Genomic DNA, 23033 nt, shown 5'->3' with positions numbered 1-23033 from the left:
CCCTTCAACCTGACATGCTTTCAGTGCTTATTTTTCATGTGTGCCAGCCTCTTGTGAATGTTAAATATACTAAGGCATCTCAGTTGCCACTGGTCACCTTTTATCAGGAACTTAATTGAGCCTTGAAGTGTGTATAGGTCTTAGCCAATACAGTCAATGGACTAAATGAAGGTGCCATTTTAGTTGATTAGTGACACCCAATGGAAGCTTAAACATCCAATCTGCATCTAGACATCTGCATGTTGATATCTAAATTTCTCAATGTCTTAAAAAACCCCTCCACTTTTCATCTCCTTTTGAAATCACTTAAAAGAGACAGAATAGTTTAGGACTCAGTACCTCCCACTGCAATATAGCAAAAGTGAGTTCCTAACAGTAACTTTCTATGTCATTCTGTAAGCCTAGCTAATTAATTTAGACTGGCTATTAAACACAGTGGGAGCTCAGTTTTCCTTGCACATCTATATAGATGTATCAGTACCAGTGTGTGTGGAGTTTCACCCCTAAAGTAAACATCTTCATCCGAGCAATCATCCAACACTCCCTTTAGAGATGGAGGGGAGGAGCATGCCCTGAGGAATTGATTATCTTGTCCTCCATAGACATCTAAATTGTGTCAGGCAAATTGCATTCAACTGTGTCTGTGACTGTGAAAATAACCTGGAATAATCAGTTCACATTTACACTCTTAATGTCTGAAATTAGGCGAGACAATATATACAAGGGTGTGAGGTGAGCTAGATGTCCTAGTCCCTCCTACAGTGAGTGGAGAAACTAGCATAGTCAAAAAGTCTGGACACAAGATTCCCTTCTCTCTGTTAAACAAAAAAGCAGCAGAGACCAGTATACACAATTAACTGGATTTCTATGTTGTTAAAAATAGGTTACTCATGTTTTACCTACCTTCTATTTTGCAGGCTCAACCTATGCCTAGGAGAAACATGGATGTTTTCTTGAGCCTTACAATGGGAGCAATCTCAGCCTTAAACCTGCATTTTAGAGCATAAAAATCAGTGTTCTACTTGTCTCAAAAAATGAATAGAAATGAATTTGAGTTGAAACGGCCAGAGGAAAGCAAGAAAAGAAATTAATAATGTAATGCATAAAACTATTTCTGAGGACAGGAACAGCTGGTTTGTCAACTCTTTGGAGACTATTAATAGGAATGAAGATTGCATTGTGTGCCACTGAGAAAAGTAACTTCCCTTAGGTTTGAAAATTGTCTTTCTTATTCAATGAATAAAGATACAATGGAAATAGAGAAGGCATCACTGACAGACTTTATTTTTTTTTTAAAGTAGAAATACTGAAAAGATTAAAGGACTTTATTTTTAAGGGAACCTAAATAGTACGTTTGTCGTAGCTAAGTACAGATGGGATATATTTTCCAGATTCAGAAAGCATCTTAGATGTTTGGGTGGAATTAAGTGTACAGATTAAAACATGTGGGGACTAAATCCACATGAGCCAAGTGTCCACGATTGCACCACAAAACTGAACTGCATCTTTGCCAATATTTCTGTGGTGTCCCTGGAGTCAGGCCAGGTAACAGTAACAGAATACTGGTCCATATGGAGTCAGATCTCCAGGACACAGTAGGAATCAAGAAAAATACTAAGTAGATAACATAGCTGGTGTAGAAGAAAGAAAATGAATCAGACAAACTTTCCTCCTGCAACTTTAAGTACTTGGTTTACGGTATTTAGTCCCCCACCAGTTCATTTCTTTGGTTGTTTTATCTTCCTAATTTCACCCCACTCTCTCAAACATCACACAGAGATCACCCTCAGGAATATAGCTTCCATCCTTTTTATATACCCTCCACTCTTTTAAATACAGATGAGTTTTGCTTTTAATTATAGTTGCGAGATGTTTTTCAGTATATTCATGTTCCATCTCAGCACTGGATTATGAGCTTTCAGTAATTGCAGTTTTCTTCCAAAACTCCCAGGGCTTTGTGTTTTGCATCTTTAGCCAGATTTATCAAAAGATTGTTTAGAAATGTCAATAGATTCACCTTTATTCTTGGGCTGATGGCTCATATTGCAGTGTGCTGCTGGTGCACTACACTTTTGTTGTCTAAAGAGGCATTTGTATATGCAAACAGGAAACATGGTTGTATTTCAGAAAGATTTTTGCCTTATTCAAGCAGCATATGGTATCAACAAAACCCATTCTCCAGCTTCTACAAAGATTCTAGGCAGCTCAGTAAATGTTCAGTCATTTTCATTAAATGTTATCGATTGATTCAGAATATCCATGATGGGGATTAGGATGAATCTCAGGGCTGTTGCTTCATTGATTAAGTTTCATACCATCAAGATGGCTAGATTGCTTGTTCATGCTAACAAGAGGACACTTTTATGCACATCAAAGTTATATTCTGAGCCCAGATTGGTGTGGCAGAGTGGTAGGAAAACAGACCCGTTCCTTATCTTGGATTAGTTATCTTATAGTTGCTGAATAATAATACTAATAATTAATAATAATAATAATGGATTATTTTAGCCAGTTTATCAGGCAAGGAACTGTTTTGTGACAAAAATAGCAAAAGGCATCAGAGCATACAAAAGACTAAGAAAAGAAAAGTTACTTTCCTTTATTATTTCATTATTGGGTCTTCTTTGGGTGCATATAGAGAAATAACAAAAAGTAGAGTGAATAAAGTAAATGAGTATAATAAACAGAAATTAGGTTCTAGCCTAAATAAGGTTTTAACCTACAAAATGATCTTTTAATTTAACAAAGAGATATATATGGACTAGGGAACTCAGTGACTTCAGTGCAGGAGAGGTTTATAACATTAATTTTGGTAAGATGTTACAAAAAACCCAACAAGAGCAGGCTTTATTTTCATTATTAATATTAAGAAGGAAGCACTGAGAGACCACATCTGATCTAAGAAGCAGTGCCTTCTCCTAAGGACTGGTTATGAACATCCATGTCAAGAAACCACACAAAAAACTACCAAAAAAAAATTAATAGGGTTCTCAGTTTTGCTCCAAACTGGAAGACTGGTTATGATGACCTAAAAAACTTCATCAAAGTGACCTGAGAGGCCTTTAACAATGGCATCAAGTTGAAATACCGGGGCCTGGAATGTAATGCTGTTATTAATTTAACCACATCTTTGTGTTTACAGTGTGACTCCTGAGAGCTTTTTTTTTTAAGCACAGCAGCCAAATCCCCAAACAACATGACCTGACTTTGAAATTTGACCTATTTTGATGGGGAGAGATGGTTGGGGCCAGATCTCCATAGGTCCCTTCTGACCTAAATTATTCTGTTAATCTATGATCTTGTATATTCAAGTTGGTTTAATACTGTTCAGTAGGAGCAACAATCTATTCCTGTCCTGGGGGTATTTGATAGGTCTCTACTTTGCTTTTTCCTTTGTATTAGAATTAGAAGCTACCTTGTATCTTGTGGTGCCTGCCTTGTAGTGGAATCCTAAAAATTACTCCAGCATGATGAGGAAAGCCTTATTGATGAGTGTGAGTTGGCCATAACTTTAACTCATCCATTATAGATGGGGTAAAATAGTTAAATTATGGTTTTTTTAGGTTTTAATCTCTTTTTAATAACAGACTTGATTTTGTAGTAGCATTTGCGGCTTGTCTGTGCAGGTAAGTGATCAGATGCCATTATGCACTAATGAAAGAAAAACATAGGAAAGGGGAAGTAAATAGGAATTAGGTTGCAAATGTTACCTTGTACATCTGTACCTTTGCTCTGCACAGGCTGTGGAACTGACTGCCTCTTCTAGGATGAGCCTGGGGATACTATTTGATTTCAGACTGAATTTTCTTTGATCTGCAAGACTAAGGTGGGTACATCTGGATACAAAACATCCACATTTAGGCATTTTACTACAGCTGTCTGCAAATATAGAAGTTGTCTAGATTCTCATTACAACAGAGTGATTCGGGCAGGACTAAGAGAGAAATTCATTGATACCTTTGACATGACTCAGTTTCTTAAACATAGGTAAGGAATTCTGCTCAGGGTGCCCTTGTGTATCTGGAGTATTTAGGTATATTATTGCTATATCTGGCAATAGGAGAGCTATAAAACTCTGAAGTAACCTGCAAAATACATATATATTTCTTCAAATGACATTAGTTGCCTACTTTGGGGCAACTCAGGTGAGCTCTGGATCTCCTCTGACTGCACAGAACTCTTGCATTTAACGCCATTGGGAAATAACTAACGATATGAAATAGCACTTAAATCTTATCAAGAAAAAAAAATGCTTTTGCCATGTTCACAATTCCTGCTCTCCCAGGCCCTGAAAATAGCTTGGTGAACTATTTACTTTGGCAAAACCCAGAACTTGTGCTGAGGTCCTACGAACCCTGACATTTGAAAAATTACTGTCATTTGTTAGCCTCTTTTTTTTTTTTCCTTCATTTTTTTCTGTCTACAAATCTGAGCCATAGGCAAGAATTAGTTTTTACCTAATGCACCAAGAAATAAAGCTACATTCCAGGAACCTTTGGAAGACAAAGTCCAGAAAGACCTTATGCAGCTTGTGGAGGAAATCCTCTGCCACTGCTCAAAATCTTTTATCTGGGAGGAGAGGGATGACAAAACCCCAACTCTAAGAGTCCCCAGGGAATACCACACTGTCAGACCCACTGAAAACCCAGATCCTTTGAAAACCTGATGCTGCCTGCCGTAAACATGGGTACATTAGAAGGAGGGGTGAATCCAGCATCTCTTCTTGCACAGAGAATATCTACTTCCAAATGCCTTTAAAAAGAGCAGCCAGTGCTCCAGCTCCCTGCAGTTCTGCAGGTGGGTGACCAGAGGACAGGTGCATCCAAAATCCCAGGAAGATGCTAGAGAATCTCCTTCCCAGCTGTAAGCCTGGTCCTGCCGGGCTCGATGATGGGCTCCCCCAAAAAGGACCCGGGTGTCCGGGAAGGGAGGTGCAAGGCTCTTCGGGGCGGGTCTTGGGCAGGTGGGGGCGGGCAGAGCCTCGGCTTTTGGCAGCTTCACAACAGGCAGAAGGAGCGGGGAGCATCCGGCGGCTGCTGCGGAGGATGTTAAGTTTGTGCTGGCTGCTGCTCCCGCTGGTGAGTGCCCGGCGGTGGTCCCAGGGCTCGGGCGGGAGGTGAAGGGGGGGGGAAGGGGGGGGGGGGGGGGGGGGGGAAATCGGTGGGGGGGAAGGTTGGCACAGCACATCTGGCTTCTGACACTGTTGCCCACAGCTGGATGGCAGTGCAGATGCCCCCGAAGGATCCGGGGGTGGTGGTGGGGATGTCCGCAGAGGCAGGGTAACTTTTCTTGTAACAGAAACAAAGAAGAAGAAAGAAAGGATTAAAAAAAAAGGAGGGGAGGGGGCGGGAGGATGGGGGGACAGGGGATGATGGGGATGTAGGAGGGAAAGAAAGAAATAAAATTTATTCCTGAGTTAGGGGGTTGACCCAGCAAATTTTTCCTGCCCTAAGATGCTATTAACAAATGTCTTTTCATTTCCATTCATCAGAATGGCAGTTTCCAAAGGACAGAAAAATATCCCTAAATCAGAATAGCTGCAGGATGCCTTTAGAGGGACAGAAGGGTATAGCTGGCTGTCCCAGCTGTCCTGAGAAAGAGAACTTTGGTGAAGGACTGTAACTAAAAAGAAAGAGTTTCTCCTCATAGATTTGGGACGTTTAACTCTTTGAGAGGGCACTGATGTTCTTACTGCTGAAGGCATCTGCTCCAAGCAGGAGCGTGAACCATCTTATGTCTGCTGTGCACTGGAGGCAGCAGGTGAGATTGTAACATTAAACATCAGGGAAGATGTGTGAGCACAGACACACCATTCCATGTATATCCCTCTCTAAGACCCATGCTTTGCTGCTGGCGTTGCCTGTGCTGGTTAGCAAAAGCCACTGTAAGTACAAGTGTGGTCATATATATATATCTCTATGTCTAAGTCTATATATCTATATCTATATCTATATCTATATCTATATCTATATCTATATCTATATCTCTATATAGATATATATAATCTATATCTATATCTGTATCTATATATCTCCTCTTTCCTCTCAGTCTTCAGCCTCAGAGAAGTCTTTGGAAACCTTTCTATGGGTGTGATTCCCAGGGACTCATTAATTCTGACTTTAGCTATTTCACAGTTAAATATTTAGTGTAGGCTGGGATTCAGACTCCCACTCTAGTCAAGGGGGAGGCAGTCACCTCACTGGGAAGTGTTTCATCTTGTCCTGAGAAAGACAGATGGGGTAACAATCCTATAGATCCTGCTTTCTTCCACTGATAATATTGAGAAGCTTGATGGTTACATACTGGTCTTGACCCTTCAGTTTTAAAGGTGAAAGATGGGATATAAATTTTCACACCTGCACCTCACATCCCCTGGAACATGTTTTTCTCTCTGTGTTTACACAGCTTTACGAACAAGTGATAGGATATAGGTCCTTGCTATGTAAACCTTGTCACGCGTGGTTATTATCATGTGTAATACCTTTCTGTCTGGGAAAGCTGGTCAGCCTAAACTGTTACAGGTAGAGTGGCTTTGGCATCTGGACAAGCCTTTTTTACACATGATAAAGGGACAACTTATTCTTGCAGCTGTCAGCAGCGCGAAGCTAACCTGAAGTGATGTATCATGAACATCTGTGGGCTGCCACGCATCATTTTAATATTTTAGCATATTGCAGCAGACTGTGCCCATAATAAAAGGAATTCTACAAGCTGCATGCCCTACATAGCTTTTGGCCTCAAATTCATATATGGCTCATATATGGACTCCAACTACATGTCTGGTTAGTGTCAGTGCTCTAAGTATCAGTGGGTTTTGTGTCTCAAACTATGCCTTGTGGGAAGCTTTGTGCCCTAAGTTAGAGAGCCAGGGAAAGCCAGAGACTCATAGAATGTATTGAGTAGACCATTTCACATTTCAAAGGATCATGTCAGAACAGAGAAATAATTTTCGTGTGGATTCTGTGAATAATCCATTATTCCATTATGTAAATAAAACAGAAGGGTAATCCTGAAAACTTCCTCCATGAAACCTGGGTCTTTTGCCTCCTACCAGCTCCACAGGGAGCTGTATGTTGCAGGATATACTTTGTGCCTTGCAGAATGGAGTCCTTGACATTAAAAATTACCATTTGCTTCTAAGTGACAAGGAACACAGAGCAGTAGGTGCTGAAATGCATAAAAATGACTTTTCCTGTCTTAGAGAGTTCAGAGTGTCAGGAAACAGAGGCTGGGGAACAGAAAAGGCTCTGCATTTGCTGTCCTTCCTGCTGAGCAAAACCGCTTTCTTCTTCAAACATGTCACATCTTTCCACATTTCAGGTCCAGTCGTATCTAACGAACAGAGGTGGAGATGGAAAGATGGAAACATAGATGGGTTATTGTTCTGGTGTATATTTGCTTTAACAAAGCGTTTCTTGTGGTAATAGGTAGGTGGATCAAAATTCGTGGGAGGATGCTGAGCTCCCCATAAAACAGACGTGGGTGCCTGAGTTTCTGATACAGGCACCGTTGGTTAGTTTGTGTTGGAGGAAATACATGCTGCTTCTAGGGATCTGGTCCCTGTGGATCTTATATTCTTCTCCATTGGGAAATGGAAGTGTGGGAAAAATCAGCCTGTTTAGGCATTTTGTTAACCTGGAGGGAGTTAATGGAGGGAGACAGGCTTCTGCACAGTGAGTCACTCTGCCTTCAAATAGGTGTCTGAGAGAGGTAGGAGGAATCCTTCCCATTAATCCTTCCCATTAAGGGAGTCTTAATGGGAGAGTTTAGATTAATCATCTAAAATTATCTATGTAAAATTAGGAATTTTATCTAAAGCTACTCATTTAGCCTCCTTCAATGCTACTGGGGAGAGGGGGAAAAATGCCAAGAACATCTGCGATAGCTTTAGTTGTGTGACCTTTCTGGTGGGCTTTGACATCTAGGTATCAGTTCTTTGGGACTAGGTGACATGAACCCTACCTTTAGGCAAACATGCTACACATGCAGAGAAGGAGAAATTTCTCTTTAATTTGGAGGAATACTTGCAATAGCAGAAAACGAGGATCCTCACTTATTAGGACTGTTATCCTTTAAGTGTTAAGGGTAATTAAGTGTTCTATCAAATTTAGCAGACAGCTAATAAATTCATTTTCAATTTCTCAAGATAATACAAATTACATAGCGATTATAAACAAAATAAATTTGGATGGCTGTATTGTCACACACACAATACCTATGAGCAAATACATATATTGATAATAGGTGGATATGTATGTATAACAAGTATAGTTCTGTGTAAGGCTGATCAGTTAAATACAGTGAGGTTATAAATACAATGGAATACACAGAGGAGCATTCAAGTATTACTCCAATGTCTTAAAAACAATCTTGAAAAGATATTCTTCTAAATGACTGTAAGGCAATCAGTGTCTCAGCTTCTCTTGTTCCATAGGTAATCAAGTTAGAAAGAGAAAACAAACACTGAAAATGTCCTCTAGGTAGTCATTTTCAGTGCAAAAGACTCCTGAAATAATCTATTTAACTGGCTGAAAAGAAAGATTGGAAATAGGTCTTTACCTTTGGGGTTGAAAGCTGTTGGGATCAAGCATGTGTCAGAGCTTGCTAGTTGAGGGCAGGACTTTTTATGATAACTAAGTACGTCGCTGGTGACTGTAGTCATGTCATGGCTGTGGTGAACTTATGCTTTACAGTCATTCAAAATCAGGAGCAGTAAACATGGCTTGGATATGGTACAAAGTGGATGCCCATCTATATTTCCAAGCACATTTGAGCAGTGAGTTTTTTAACTCCCTAAGAAATCTTTGCTTATTTTTTATGGTTTCTTGCAGTTTTCTTACAGAATGTTACACTACCTATACTACATTGTCAATATCCCAGAATTACTTATAGCCCACAGTGGACAGGTAAATCTTTACTTTGGTGGTTGCAAAAGTTGTTGTACTCAAATGGACAACAGATTATGGAGCTTGAGCTTAGTCCCTGCTCCCTTCAAAGTGTGTGTGAAAATCAGTCCTGATTTCAGTGTCCTGGGCTTTCCACTCTCAAGGTTCTCTAATTACCACTTGATTTTTTTGAGAAAGCAGTTAAGCAGATGGAAACCAACAGACATTATGGAAGACCTTGATGAGATATTCAATGTTCTGAGAAGTTGATGAAAAAGGCTGATGGCTTTGTTGTCTTCTTCTTCAGTTATTTGACCCATATTCAATATTTTTCAAAATGTATGCATTTCAGAGAGCATCCTGGTTCTCTAGACTGTGTCTTTGGCATCACTGGCCAACTTTCAGGACTGACTGAACACTTCATTCTACAGTTGAAAATGGACAGGGGATATAGGAGCTTTGAATGTTTTTTCTGTGTCTTTTTGTACCCTAAAATACCACGTGAGTTTTAATCCTCTAGGCTGGGTTTTAATGTGTTACATGAATGGCAGGGAACTCTGGTTTTGTATAAGGGAAAGTAAAAATATTCAGGCGTCAGAGTCATATCAGAAAAACTGAGCAGGGGAAGCAAAGACAGGGAGAACAGGGAGTACAGACATGATTTCAGAGGAGATCTGAGATGAAATCTGAGACATGAATGAAAGCTGCAGAGACAGAGGCAAAAAGAACAGTGATGAATATTCCTGGTAAATGATTTATGCACTTGACGCAAAACCTATTTGAGAGGTTTTAGGATTGCACTGCGTTGGAAACTGAACCAGATCACTGAAAGACCCTTCAAGTTCTTGAAACCTTCCCATCTTGCCAATGAATTCAGCCACTTCTTTGATTTTTGATTAATTTTCAAATAGACTAAATGTTACCGATTTATTTCTGGCTCTTTGATCCCATTGAATTTCTTCTGCAAAAGTGACTAATATATTCAGTGCCCAGCTTTGAAGTGCTTCCCTTGTTTTCAGAGAGCAGAGAAAATGTCCCTACTTTTCCCCAAGTGGGCTAATGGACTTCTTAATGAGTGAAGATCTGTCTTTCATAGGACATCTGAATTGCAGTTCTACCACTACCACAGCCTAGGGGTACCATCTTTTCATGGTTTTTCAGGAAAGATTGCTTTTAGTGAAGTTGCACCAAGTATGGCATGAGGATGTTGTCAAAATAACCTCTTCCCAGTGCTTGCTTAGTCTGATGTTGTCTAACATGAACAAATCAAAGCCCAATATTGTTTTGTATTGAGGGATTTTTTTGGTTCAGATTTAGGCAAATAAATAAATAAATATAATGTAACAGAGGAAATAAGAAACTACGTCATAGAGAGAGTACCACTTAAGTTTTCAATGCAGTAAGCTTACAGATGTTAAGAAAAGGAAGTCCAAAAGTAAGTGCAGGACCAAAGTCTGGCTCTTTAAATTGTCTCAGGTTGTTAGCATGCCTTTGCCTGTCACAGGTAACTTTTTAATGTTCACTATGTGATGGTTCTGTTCCAAGCAAGATAGTTACAGTAGTTAGAACATTAAATTAAGATGCCCCTGTGAATTTTGACTGGTCACTAATGTTCAGCCCAGCAGAAAGGTCTTTGTGTTTTTATGCTCAGTGATGCAAATCCTTGTTCCTTGAGTGCCATCTGCAACACTGCACGAAACCTCTAGGCTTTCTGTATAAGCCTTGGGGTGAAGGCACCCCACTGGGATTTTCAGTAGAATTCATGCCTAGTTGCTACAAAGTGTTGATTCATGAAGCAGTATTTTAAATCAGCCTCTTATGCTTGTTACTGTGGCAGGAAGACTGTTGTCAGATTGGCCATCCCTGCCTCAGACATCTCTTCTTTGGTTTGTTTCCTAAATTATCCTTTTCCAAGGTGAATGAGAGCTGCCATTTTCCTACAAGAGCTCAGTCATTACAGCAGATGCCTCACGAATTGCACTGTGTTCCCTGCAACAAATGCAGAGCCCCTGCTTTCTAGAAAGTCTCATCACCTAACCATTGTAGGCAGATGAGAGCAACAACGTGCACTTTTCTCTCAAGGCACTGTGAGATTAATAACTAAAAATAAGTAAGACATATCCAACAATTTACAAGTAATCTTCTGCCCAGAAGGCTTTTCTTTAACTGTAAAATTGTTTAATGTATTTCTTTTTCTTAAAGCCTGAGGAAAACCAACAAATTGAAGCATCATCACTGCTCCCAATTTCTTGTATATCTTTTTTTTCTTTTCTTTTTTTTTTTAATTTGTTTTGTTAACAGTAGGATTACTTCCAGTAAGGCTAGATTATTAATTAACAATGCCAGCCTAGTTGTTTCACTTGATATTGATTTTAAAAGAGTGAATTCTCAGTAATACGTAACCTATGCACTGGCCTGCAAAAAAAACTCTGGGCAGTGGTGGCTACAGCCACCCCCTCCCCAAATCAAGTAACCCAGAAGCAAACAAAATGTGAGTGTGCTGTGAGCTATGGGTAGCAGTGGGACTGACTACAATCTCACCAGTAGTATCACCAACAGTAGGTCAGGATTTCTAGAAGAAATTGTAAAATTGTGTTTTCTGGTGATTCATCGCTCTGCTTTCAGAGGCAGGAATGTGGAGTACATGAACTAGGGATCTGATCTGTTATGTCAGTTCCCCTGTCATGTAAAACCAACACAGAACAACTCCTCTGCGGGTGTGTTATGGGCATCCCCAGCACACCACTGGTTTCACTGTAGCTCTGCTGAACTGTGGTCACTGAGGGTCTGGTTCAATGGGCCTAAACTTATCAAAGGAGAGGGAAAAAGGACATCCAGTCTACTTTGAGCAGCAGGCAGTCTGGCACACCTATCCAATGTTCAATAACATTGGGACACCTCAGCTTAGTCCCTCGTATCTGTTCTCCCTGCATCTGCAGCATATGTTGCTTAAGTTGGCCTTAATTAATTATATCTCTTTTTCCACCATTCTCAGCACCTCTGGCATGAGGAGGCAGTTAAGTTAACCTATCTGTCCCAAATACTTGTTCTTCAAAGGCACTTCAAATCTCCTTTCATGGTTTTGACTTCATTTTGCATTATGACTGACCATTGCTTTCAAGATTTTTGCCAGAGGCCTCAGTATAGATGATAAGTTGTATAGTATCATGTCAAGTTTTCATGACTTTTAAACATCAAGCCTAGGAATATTCCAAATAGAAAGTTTCTCAGAAGTAACAGAGTCTAGAAATTATAGAAATTACTTCTTTCATGTCCAACTGAACCCATCTTTAGGGACTAAAATTGTGGGAGATTTATGTAGCAATCATTTCATTACTACTACTCAAACAATTACTTTGTTATGCAGGCCAAATGCAAAGTGAAATATATGTTAAAAGATAAAGCAGGAAACCTATTAATACCTGAAAAACTCCATTTCAGAACTGTGTTTCTATAGTTGAACAGCAAGAAGTACTATTTTAAGAGTCATTCATGCTGATTTATAAAATGTATTTCAAATTACCCACAGGAGGAATATAATGCATGAAAAAAAGTCTTTTCAAATACTGTCCTTAATACTTTTTTTTGTTCTAATATTAGGATGTTTGAACCATCTCTAGGGCCTCATAATTAAAAACAGTCTGTCTATGCTACTTTAAAACCCAAACGCAGGCAGAATTTTTTAAGGTTTTTAAAAATAAAATTGTTCTTTTTTTTTTTCCCCTAGGCAGATCTTATTGCTAAGATATAATAGTCTACGTGACTTCCAGTAAAGTTTCTGTGAAGGCATAAAGAAGTCCTGGTTGCGCTGCTCACTTGAAAACATTCTGAAGGCCAATAAATCAACTTCCTGAGACAGAAAAGGCAATATAGCAGTGATGTTTTCATTTGTACAGTGGTTTTGAAATCATTAGAAGTTTAGAATGGCCTACAGTCTTCCTCAGAAATATCTCATAAAGCCTTCAATCCATCATTTCCATTAAAAACATCATCCCTTGAGCCTCTGGCTTTGCCTTGATTAGCATAGCTTTCAAAGGAGCAAATCCTCTGCTTTATTCCATGTTAAGGCTACCTATGTCTTGAAGATCTAAATATCCCAAAGGAGGCTTTGGTGCAGTATTCAGTTGTCTGAATGCAGTTCAATTATTTTCTAGACTCTCTTGACTCTATTGATTCTACTGAATCTATTGAATATGAGCTTAATTCAGTTAATGCAAATATGGGTGTGTATTGGAGACATCAAATAATGTGATTTAGACTTGTACATGAGGCTGGCAAAATCAATGAAGAATCTATACAAGACCCTATAGCATCCCAAATGGCGCTAACCATTCCTAGGGGAGTGAGACATCCTTTAAATTTCCATGGACTGCCAAAAAGCTCAGATAACAAGGTCACACGCAGGCACTGGGATGGTAGATACTTTCTCAGGACTTCATTGCTTCTCCAGAGGCAGTAATATGGGGATTCTCTAGAGTGTTTAGAAACATCTTCACAGTCACAGCAGATATGATGCAGGACATGAAACTTTTTGGGAGATGGAGGCCAAGTTAAAGATGTGACAGCACCTAAATGACACTAAGTATCTGTACTTAGGAAGATTAATCTAGACCCTACTCAACAACTGATGTTTAGAAATCCATTTAGCTGTTTATACATAGGTATCTTAACCTATGTGATATCATTTCTTAAGATTTCAAGACATTTATTTTTTCTCATTTCTTCATCTGGTAAAATGGAAACAGTGCTTCTGTCTAAGGAGTATGTAGGATCCTCAGACAATATGTTGATAAAATTTTATAATCAGATTAAACTATAGCCAAGACTATCATTTTTCTAATTTCTGTGAATTCTTGATTTTCCACATTTCTTATTTAAGCCCAAATGGACACAAAACTTTTGCTCCTGTTTGTTGCTTCCAATTTTATGATTGTATCAACTGCCTTCTGGAGTGAAGAGCTCACACCATGCTTTCTCAGTAGAGTGAATTGCATGGCACTATAATTCCAAAATCCCAAAGAAGATCAGGAGCACATTCTATCTGTATCAGCATCAAAGCAGAGTAGGCACTCCCTCATGAAGACTAATTAAGAATGTATTGTCATGCTTAGGGCTAATTTCTCCAATAAAAAAAAAAAATCTTGATTCTATGGAGGTCCCAAGAGTCAAGATAAGAATATTTTGCCAATAGGTAGTTTGGAACGCCCCAAATAATTAACTAAAAACCCTCAAAATGCAGGATGTATATTTAAAGTATTTTATTTATTTATATTTTTTCACAAGGAAAAAAATGCATATGGTTAGACTGCATGTGAGTTTGGGGAACTGACTGTAAATATTCCCATATGTGATGGATTCATGCAATTTTAGCCAGTTGACAGGTGGAGATCCAAATACTGTGAAGTCCATTTATGTTTTGTGAAAAACATAAGTATAAAGGGGAGGTGGTGTACATATCCAGATTGGAGAAGAGGTGCTGCATCAGCTTGATTATTACAATACACAGAAGAATGTGTGTATGCATACCCAGACATGTACTCAAATTGATGGAGATATGAGAACTCAGACTTCTTTTCATATGTCTTTTTGACATTTACATGTCCTGTTTGCAGAAAAATCTTCAGATGGGGTTTGGACTCAGAAAGTATCAGACATGAGGTAGAAACTGGAAAGAAACCTAGATCTTCTCATTCTGAGAATCACAGAACTTCCTGGTTTTCTTTTGTCTTTCTCTCACCAAGGTTGAGGGAATCCATCCAGAATGCAAGATATTCCAGCAAGTGTTGAAAGAAGAGGCTCTCTGCTTAGAAAAGAACGAATCTGTTTCACCTGATCTTAAAGGTACTGGTTCTGATTGTCAAGCTCTAATATGAATATCCCTTGTACTACTTCAATGGCACAGTGTGAAGAAACCATACCTATTTTTATTTATTTTCTTAATAACCTGAAGTGGTTCTACTTCTGTGGGCTGGGGTTTTACATCATCTAATTTTAGACATCTTTAGACTCTCAATATCTACGTTGGGACTTGTCTTCTTAAAATAAATAGAGAAAGATGGGTATCCCTATGTTTCATAGCCTCTGTTTTAGATGCTTTAGGATGAGATGAATCATTCTCTTGAGTCATTTTTCTCTTTACTAACCACAGAACGAGATTAAGATGATTAGTTCAGACACTGACAAGTTTTGATGCCTGGTAAGGGCAGGAAAACCCTACTTGCAATGTCTTACATTGCTAAAGTATTTGGTGTGTTCTTTACTCATATTGAAAGACCCAAGGAAACTTCCACAAAATACACTGAGAAACATTCTGAAATTACACTGTGTTAAGAATCATTTTGATGTGGTGAAAACTATTTTTTTCCTATAAATTAAAGAAAAAATAATCCCAACTTCTTAAAACTATTCTATTTCTACATTTTTGGAGTTTATTTGTCTCTTTCTTTGTTTGAAAAGATTTATTGTGACGGTGTTTTGAAGTCTATTATATGCTCACTTATACATTTTGAAAATGAGAATGGACATTTCAGAGAGCCTGTAAGATATTTCTAAAATGCTCTGTAGGGAGGTTTCTTTGCTGGGGTTTTGGCATTGTGGAGACATGTTTTGAAATGTAAAAAATGTTCAAGCTCTTTCAAAAATTCAGTCCCACTTTTGGGGGGTCAAATTTGCTTAGAAAAGTATTAATGCACCTCAGTGAGATTTTTCAATTGGCAAGAATTATCAGATGTTCATTTTTCTATAGAGGAATTATGAGACAAAGATTCCTCATGCACTTGGTATGAAATGAAGTACTGCAAACAGGTAGGTTGCAATTGGTAGGTCTGCCTTTAGCAGCCTACCAAAATGTAGAGGCTTAGCCCCAGGTTATTTCCTTTACCTTATTTATTTTTCTGCAGATTTTCCAATCACTCTAATGTCTGGTATCATTCTTGTACTTGCCTACTTTATTTTAGGTCAAGTCCAGAATGCCTTCTGGACACATTTTGCAAGACCTAACAACCCCCTGAAAAAAGAGTTCTGGTAAAAATTAGGCATTTTTCATAATGGTTTATTACATGCATTTTCTGTTTGAAAAATTCAGTATGACTTTCTCAGTATTTTTCCCTTTACCAGAAACATAATTAGATGATTTGTTAAACCTCTTTGCAGCAGAGGCTACTCAAAGAAATAAAAACTGCTCAAATGTCTGTTAAATTATTTTTAAAATCTTGAACCTTGTCAACTCTGATCTTCTCAAAGTTCCTCTTTCCAGCTTTTATTCCTTAGAGTTAATGTTAATGAAAATCTCTTCTGGTATTTAAAATGGAATATTAGATCTGGAAAAGCAATTAATTCCCAATATTTTATATTAATTCCCATAATTTATGTGGGGACTAGACTAAGATTGGTAAAAGTCTCTGGTTTACATCCTTTCAAGGGGATGGGGTAATGAATGGAAAAACCCCCTTTGTGGACTGAGATAAAGACGGCTTAATGGGATAGCAAAGGATGATGATGATGATGATGATATAGTGATAGTATATAAAACCTAAGTGAGTCACAAATACAGTTGCTCACCATACATGGAAGAAAAAGATCCATGATGCCCAGTCTGCTGTTTCCGAGCAGTGATCTCTCCTCATGCACAGATTCCACAGTTATATCCACAGCATGATGTTATGGGGTAGGGAATATCCCTTTGGTGAGTTTTGGTCACCTGTCCTGGCTGTGCTCTCCCAGCTTCTTGTGCACCTGGCAGGATGAGGGAAGATGAAAAGACTTTGACTTTGTGCAAGCATTACACCTACCTAGAAACAACCAAAAACCCCACAGTGTTATCAACATTATTCATGTACTAAAACCAGAAAAGCGGCACTATACTGGCTACTAGAAAGAAAATTAATGCAGTATCAGCTGAAATCAGGACATTCAGTTTTCAGGACCTGCACATGAGACAAACTGAAATCTCACAATTTGTACAGATTTACTTCTCAACACTGACAGAGAACCTGAGCTGGAATTAGTCTATGTAGCAGACTTTTTAATCTAATGCAGTTCCACTTTATTCTTATTGTACAAAGAAGTGCCTAATGACATCATCTAGAGTCATCAGTAGAGCCCAGGGTGCAATTTCTCTCATCTTTAACTAGATGTGTAAAATAGGTCAGTCAAATCAAGCTCTAAAAATGCTTCTTTTTCTCAACTGTCTAAAAAAGAGCAAGCCCTGAGTTACTGAAAATGACTTAAATACCTACAATCCCAACATTACTTGATACATTTCCTACTGCCAGAGTCTCAGGTGACTTGGATAATCATTCTCTTGAAAACCTTGGCGTGTAAAATGCACTTTCTGCCTCTGCACTCAGTGGTTTCTCACATATAAACTGATATAAAATGTAGAAGTCACCGGAAATTAAGCCATATCTAAGACTTAAAACATACGAGATCCACTCCTACATAAGATCACCTCGTTCTTGGTTTTAATCCCACACTGCCAAATAAGATAGATTTTTAGAACCTCAAAGCTCCTCAAAAATACCATAGTCCCTCTAAGCAGGACCCTTTATGTCCTTAAGTCGAGGTATGTGGGCCACTGCATGCATGGAGTCATATTATCTGACGTTATTAATCTGAAAATTAGCAGCCTAGTTTAGGGTATAATCATTAGAGAGACCCAGGTATTTGCAGCAAGTGATTCATCCCATCCTCAGAAAGGAGCCGACAATATATGGGATGAATCATGCGCTGGAAGTCTCTGTCTCTTTCTCCTGATTACAGAGGGAACATAGCTAAGATCAGCTAACGTATTTTGGACAATTAAAATTAGAGACAATGAATCAGGGCTTTTATTTTCCCATCTGGCAAATTGGGGATACCAGGAATTACATCCTCCCAAGGGTGATGTGAGGGTAATGCCGTGGGACATTGTGAGGATTATCCTTGTGGAAACCAGAGAGTAACTTTGCTCAGCTACAGGCAAGTAATATTGCTTCCACATTTCAGCTCTTGACAATTTTAGATTTGCCTTGTCATCAGTCACAGAGGAAACAGCAAAGAATCAGTGAAAGAAAATAACACTTCCCAAATGAAACTCATGCACTGCTTTATATCCACCTTACGACTACCTAGAGATTAGTTTTGGTTACAGCGTGGTGCTTTTTTTATTGGTTCAGGCACCTTTACAAGACGATAATTCTTCTGAGCTGCACCCACACCTACTTGCCAACAGACACTGCGTGACCACAGCTTGAGTCTCTCTGTGATGCATTTGTGACAAAGCTCTGATTAACTATAACTTCTGGACACCCCTTGTGTTGGACTCATAGCTAGTAGCGTGCCCTACGTCATCAGCTGGCAACCTCTGGGTTAGGGAACCTCTTGACCGTTAACCTGTCAGACCTACTGGTTATTTTATAAAATGATGGGAGATGTTCTTCTAGTTTGGGATGAATCTAACCCTTGTTGAAGTCCATTGTAAAAATCATAGTATCATAGAATGGCATGGGTTGGAGAGGACTGCAACCCCCCTGCCACAGGCAGGACCAGCAACCTCCAGGCCTGGATCTATACAAGGTTGCCCAGGGCCCCATCCAACCTGGCCTTGAACACCTCCAGGGACGGGGCATCCATCACCTTTCTGGGCAGCCTGTTCCAGCACCTCACCACTCTCTCTGTAAAAATCTTTGATTGCCTCAGACCAGGACTTCAGCCCTTATTTCCTTTAATTCAGGTAGACTTTAGGCATGGAATTGAGAGTCTAAGGATGAATTTTTATATCTGATGTTTTTCAGTTAGACTCTGAAACCAGTAATAAGAAATCTCAAGTGATAATAATTATGCACTATTTTGATCGTAGTGACTTTTGTTTTGACAACAGAAACTGCTCCACTTTATTTGACTTTCAGATTGTGTCTGCTTGAATTTCAGGTACATTCTTTCTTGAGATAAGGTGGGGGAAGGTCCAGCTAGAATGCCAAGTGCATGTGAGTGACAATGCATTCAAGGAGAAGAGGAAAACAATACAACCCTTCATTTGCAGAGCTGCATGTCCTGTTGTGTCTCTTCTTGCATGTGAATTAGTGGGAAAGCAGTCTCAGTATGGAAGATCAAGTCTGTGGTGTTCTTTGTGTGTTTCTTTATTTAGAGGCACTTTTTTTTTCAGGATGTCCCAGAGATTGGGATGGTCTAACCTGCTGGCCCAGAGCCACATTTGGGGAAGTGGTTAAAGTTCCTTGTCCAAGATTTTTTGAAGAAATCACCAATATTCACGGCAAGACTTTTTTCCTATTCTTTTTTTCTCCCTACATATTTTTAGAATAAATTCTAATGAGAAAAGATTCAGTAACCTGCATATTTTCCAGATTCACAATGCAATCTTATGTCAATTGGCACACTGTAGTTATCCAGATATGCATCTTGGGTTACGGTCAATGTTTGGCACTCCTGTTTTATGCTGTGCTGAATTGTCTAGTCTAGATTGGTGGTCTAAAACACATGGGTGATAGTACTATGTTGCTGAAGGTATAAAGGAATACAAATACATCATAGAATCACTGATTTTTAAAGTCACAGAATAATTGCAATTAGAAGGGACATCTTGAGGTCATCTATTCCAATCCTCCAGAGTAGGACCAAGTTCAAAAACTGTATATCACTTCAAAGCAAGATCAGGTGGCTCAGGGCATCACCCACAAGCACAAATTATGTTGTAAATGCAAGAGAAGCTGGATAATTTTATTTCCTCTGTGTAAAGAATAAATTTGCAGAATTAATTTCATATATGAAATGCAGAAGTTCCACTGCAACTTGAAATGAATTGGGACTCAAAAGTCTCAGCTTTTCAAATGGTAGATACATAGATATTTTAACTCTATATCTAATCATGCTGAACATGACTAGACCTGTAAATCCCTAACATAAGAAATTAGGAAAAAATATTTTTTCTTGTCAAAACTTAAAGAACACCCCTCGCTATAATTAATTCTCTGATATATTTTATCATTAAAGGCTTCCTTCAGAGAAACTGCACACAGGAAGAACATTGGTCAGAACCATTCCCACCATACACTGTTGCCTGTGGATTTGATGAAGGTTCCAGTAAAGGGCCTGAGGATGAGGTAAGATTTTTATTTTCTGTTTGTGGATGTTTCCAGAGCACTGTCTTCTGAGTGTGCTGAGAAGCTGGATGCTCCCACACATCTAAGCCTTGTCAGAAGCCAGTAATTACCCATCTTCAGTGCTAAGTTCAAACCTTTTAGGTATATTTAGAGCCTACTTAACAAATTAGGTTTAATATACAGCAAGGGAGTAGCAGGTAGCACTTTTCTTCTCCATCTGGTTGTCTACTCTTTGTATTAATGAATAGACTCATAATTAGTTCACTTGTCCTGCCTAACAAAGGCTTTAGTTCTCTAACAGAGATGATTTGAATCTGCATCATACTCCCATCTCCAGGGGAAGCCCTACCAGCCTGCCTGTGTGGAATTTTTTTCAGGGAAAATTCATTTGGATCCCTCCTGTGGCTTGCTTTTACAGATCTTGGAGTGATAGGACAAGGGGTAATGGCTTTAAGCTGAAGAGGCATAGATTTTGGTTAGATATTAGGAAGAAATTATCTACTGTAAGGTTGGTGACATCCTGGCACAGGCTGCCCAGAGAAGCTGTGTTTGTCCTCTCTCTGGAAGCTGTGGGCCAGGTTGGATGGGACTTTGGGCAACCTGGTCTAATGGAGGGTGTCCCTGCTGATGGCAGGGATGTTGGACTATATGCACTTTAAGGTCCCTTCCAACCCAAGCCAGTCTGTAATTCTAGGATTCTATGATTTTCTTTCAGTAAAAGATTCAGTAACTTCATACCACAGTGGTCAATGTATCTCTCTAGGAGGGTATTCTTGAATGCCATTATTTTCACACTTCATCATAGGTGTTCATTGGAGTAGGAAATTAAAGTATATTTCTCTGGTCTGAAGAGCATCATTAGGTTCTCAATTGGGCTCCAGCAACATTTCTTTTTCACCCACATCTTCATATGATTTAAATGTCCATGCTCTTCATTGTTGTGCCTAGCCTCACACTGCACTGGTGGTGTTAGTGCCTCAGTGGTGAACTTTGCTTCGTGGATGAAGGTTGTTGATTAACAGACATGTTCTTGCTGCCTCTGTCATTGAGTTCTGACTTTTGCTATATGTGACAGTACCAGGAAAAGAGAATGGGCGTGTGTCAATCCTCTCATCTTCAGTCTGTGTTGGTCAAGGCTCATACATCTTGCACAGATGCAAGATGGGGTACATCACTGCCTCCTCCTCCTCCTAGTGTGATATTTTGACAGAATCAATAGATTCCCTCCAATTTATGAAAGACTAACTGATACAGCTTGTTGTAATTGTGCTGTCAGGACTCAACAGTGGAAGGTCATTTGTCACAGGACAAAGCAAGTCACAGAAGGGTGAAGAGGGTTGTCACCACAAACAGTCTAAGTATTACCTGGAGTATCCCATTTGGTTCTCCAGGCATGCAAGCTCAAGCACAGAAGTAATAGTTCAGGTATCTGAAACCTTACAAGGTGTAGACACCATTGACTTCAGCCATTTGGCTCCATGAACTTAGAAACTCAAGCAGGCAGCATAGAATCCTACAATCACAGAATATCCTGAGTTGGAAGGGACCCATAAGGACCAGTGAATCCAACTCCTGGCTCCACACAGGGCCAGCCAAGTCAGAGCATGAGACTGAGTGCATTGTTCAGACATTTCTTGATCTCAGTCAAGCTCAGTGCTGTGACCACTTCCTTGGGGAGCCTGCTCCAGTGCCTGACCCACCCTCTCAGTACTGAACCTCATCCTAACATCCAGCCTAAATGTTCCCTGTCACAGCTTCATGCCGTTCCCTCGGGTTCTATCCCTGGTCTACCAAAGAGAGGAGATTGGCTCCTGTCCCTTGGCCCCCCTCATTAGAAAGACACAGACTGCCACGAGGTGTCCCCTCAGCCTTCTCTTCTCTACTCTGTACAAATCAAGAGACTTCAGCCTCTCCTCCTGAGTCTTCCTTCCAGACCCTTCATCATCCACGTTGGCCTCCTCTGGACACTCTCCAAAATTTTTGTGTCCCTCGTAATATGGTGCCAAAAACTGCACCCAGGACTCGAGGTGAGGCCTCATCAGTGCAGAGTAGAGTGGTATATAGAGTGCATATATATCAGGAGCTTAATTCCCCATCTGTAGACTAAGAATATTTGTATTTACATTGCGGGGAAGCTAGAAAGATAAATACTTTTAAAAATCTGATACAGATGCTGGAAACTATGCCAACAGTTCAGAAGGAAGGTAGGAATCATAATGTGGCATGAATTCTATTTTTTGTATTTTATTTGTGGAGTGAGGACTTATGATGTCTTCCTCATATAGTGTTGTTTTTTTAGCTACCCTATAACAACAGAAAATATTTACTTATTTTCAGCTCTGCGTTAAAAATATTGGATAAAAATTAGGTCTCTTTCAGAAACACAAAGATCATTCCTAGCTTGTCAGGGTTGCATGATTTATTTATGGATCTGCTTAAAATTGCTAATTGGTTGTCTCAACCTAGAATTGCTGCCTTTTGGATAAGCATAGTTTGGATCAATTAGAGAACAAAGTGTCCATTGCATTTGCAAGGAGGAAATTTGCCAGGATTCAGAGAACTTAATTTCTTGGGATTTTGATTAATTAGACGACCTTGTAGTGTATCTGAAGGAAATTTGCATAGCTAAAGCAATATAAACTTGCTTCATTTTTCTTGGCACATAGGATGTTTGAATGCAAAGCAAACAAACAAACAAACTATAAAGAATTTACAATGTTACAGTATGCAGCTAGTGAACGGACTGTTTGTCCAAAGAATTCAAGACAGTGAGGTTATTTTCTCAGCTTTACACAGAATCACAAAGTTGGAAAAGACCTTTAAGATCATCAAGTCCAACCATTCCTGTCCTATGCTAACCCTAAGTACCTCATCTACCCATCTGTTAAACACATCCAGGGTTGGTGACTCAACCCCCTCCCTGGGCAGCCTGTTCTAGGCCCCGACAACTCTTTCAGTAAAAAATTGTTTCCTAACATCTAAAAATATTTTCCTACCATCTTACCTTTTCCTAGCATCTTACCTTTCCTCCTTCCCCAGTCTGCCATGA

The 23033-nt window shown here is 39.4% G+C and overlaps 1 protein-coding gene across 1 annotated transcript in view; it reads left to right on the top strand.

The window, feature by feature from the left end:
- Positions 1-5045: 5045 nt before the first annotated feature.
- LOC311188817 (vasoactive intestinal polypeptide receptor 1-like) overlaps positions 5046-23033 on the top strand; it is a gene marked incomplete at both ends in the record, with an annotated part of 30921 nt that continues 12933 nt past the window's right edge. The window contains 4 exons of the mRNA XM_084260330.1: positions 5046-5078; positions 14627-14726; positions 19030-19137; positions 19875-19984. Of these exons, the coding sequence (XP_084116456.1) occupies positions 5046-5078; positions 14627-14726; positions 19030-19137; positions 19875-19984 (351 nt within the window). The remainder of the gene's footprint in view (positions 5079-14626; positions 14727-19029; positions 19138-19874; positions 19985-23033) is intronic.

This window comes from Gallinula chloropus, assembly GCF_964237585.1.
Source record: "Gallinula chloropus genome assembly, chromosome: 2".
In the NCBI taxonomy this organism is placed as follows: Eukaryota; Metazoa; Chordata; class Aves; order Gruiformes; family Rallidae; genus Gallinula; species Gallinula chloropus.
The sequence above is the reverse complement of the archived record's forward strand: the minus strand, read 5'-3'. Positions and strand labels throughout refer to the sequence as shown.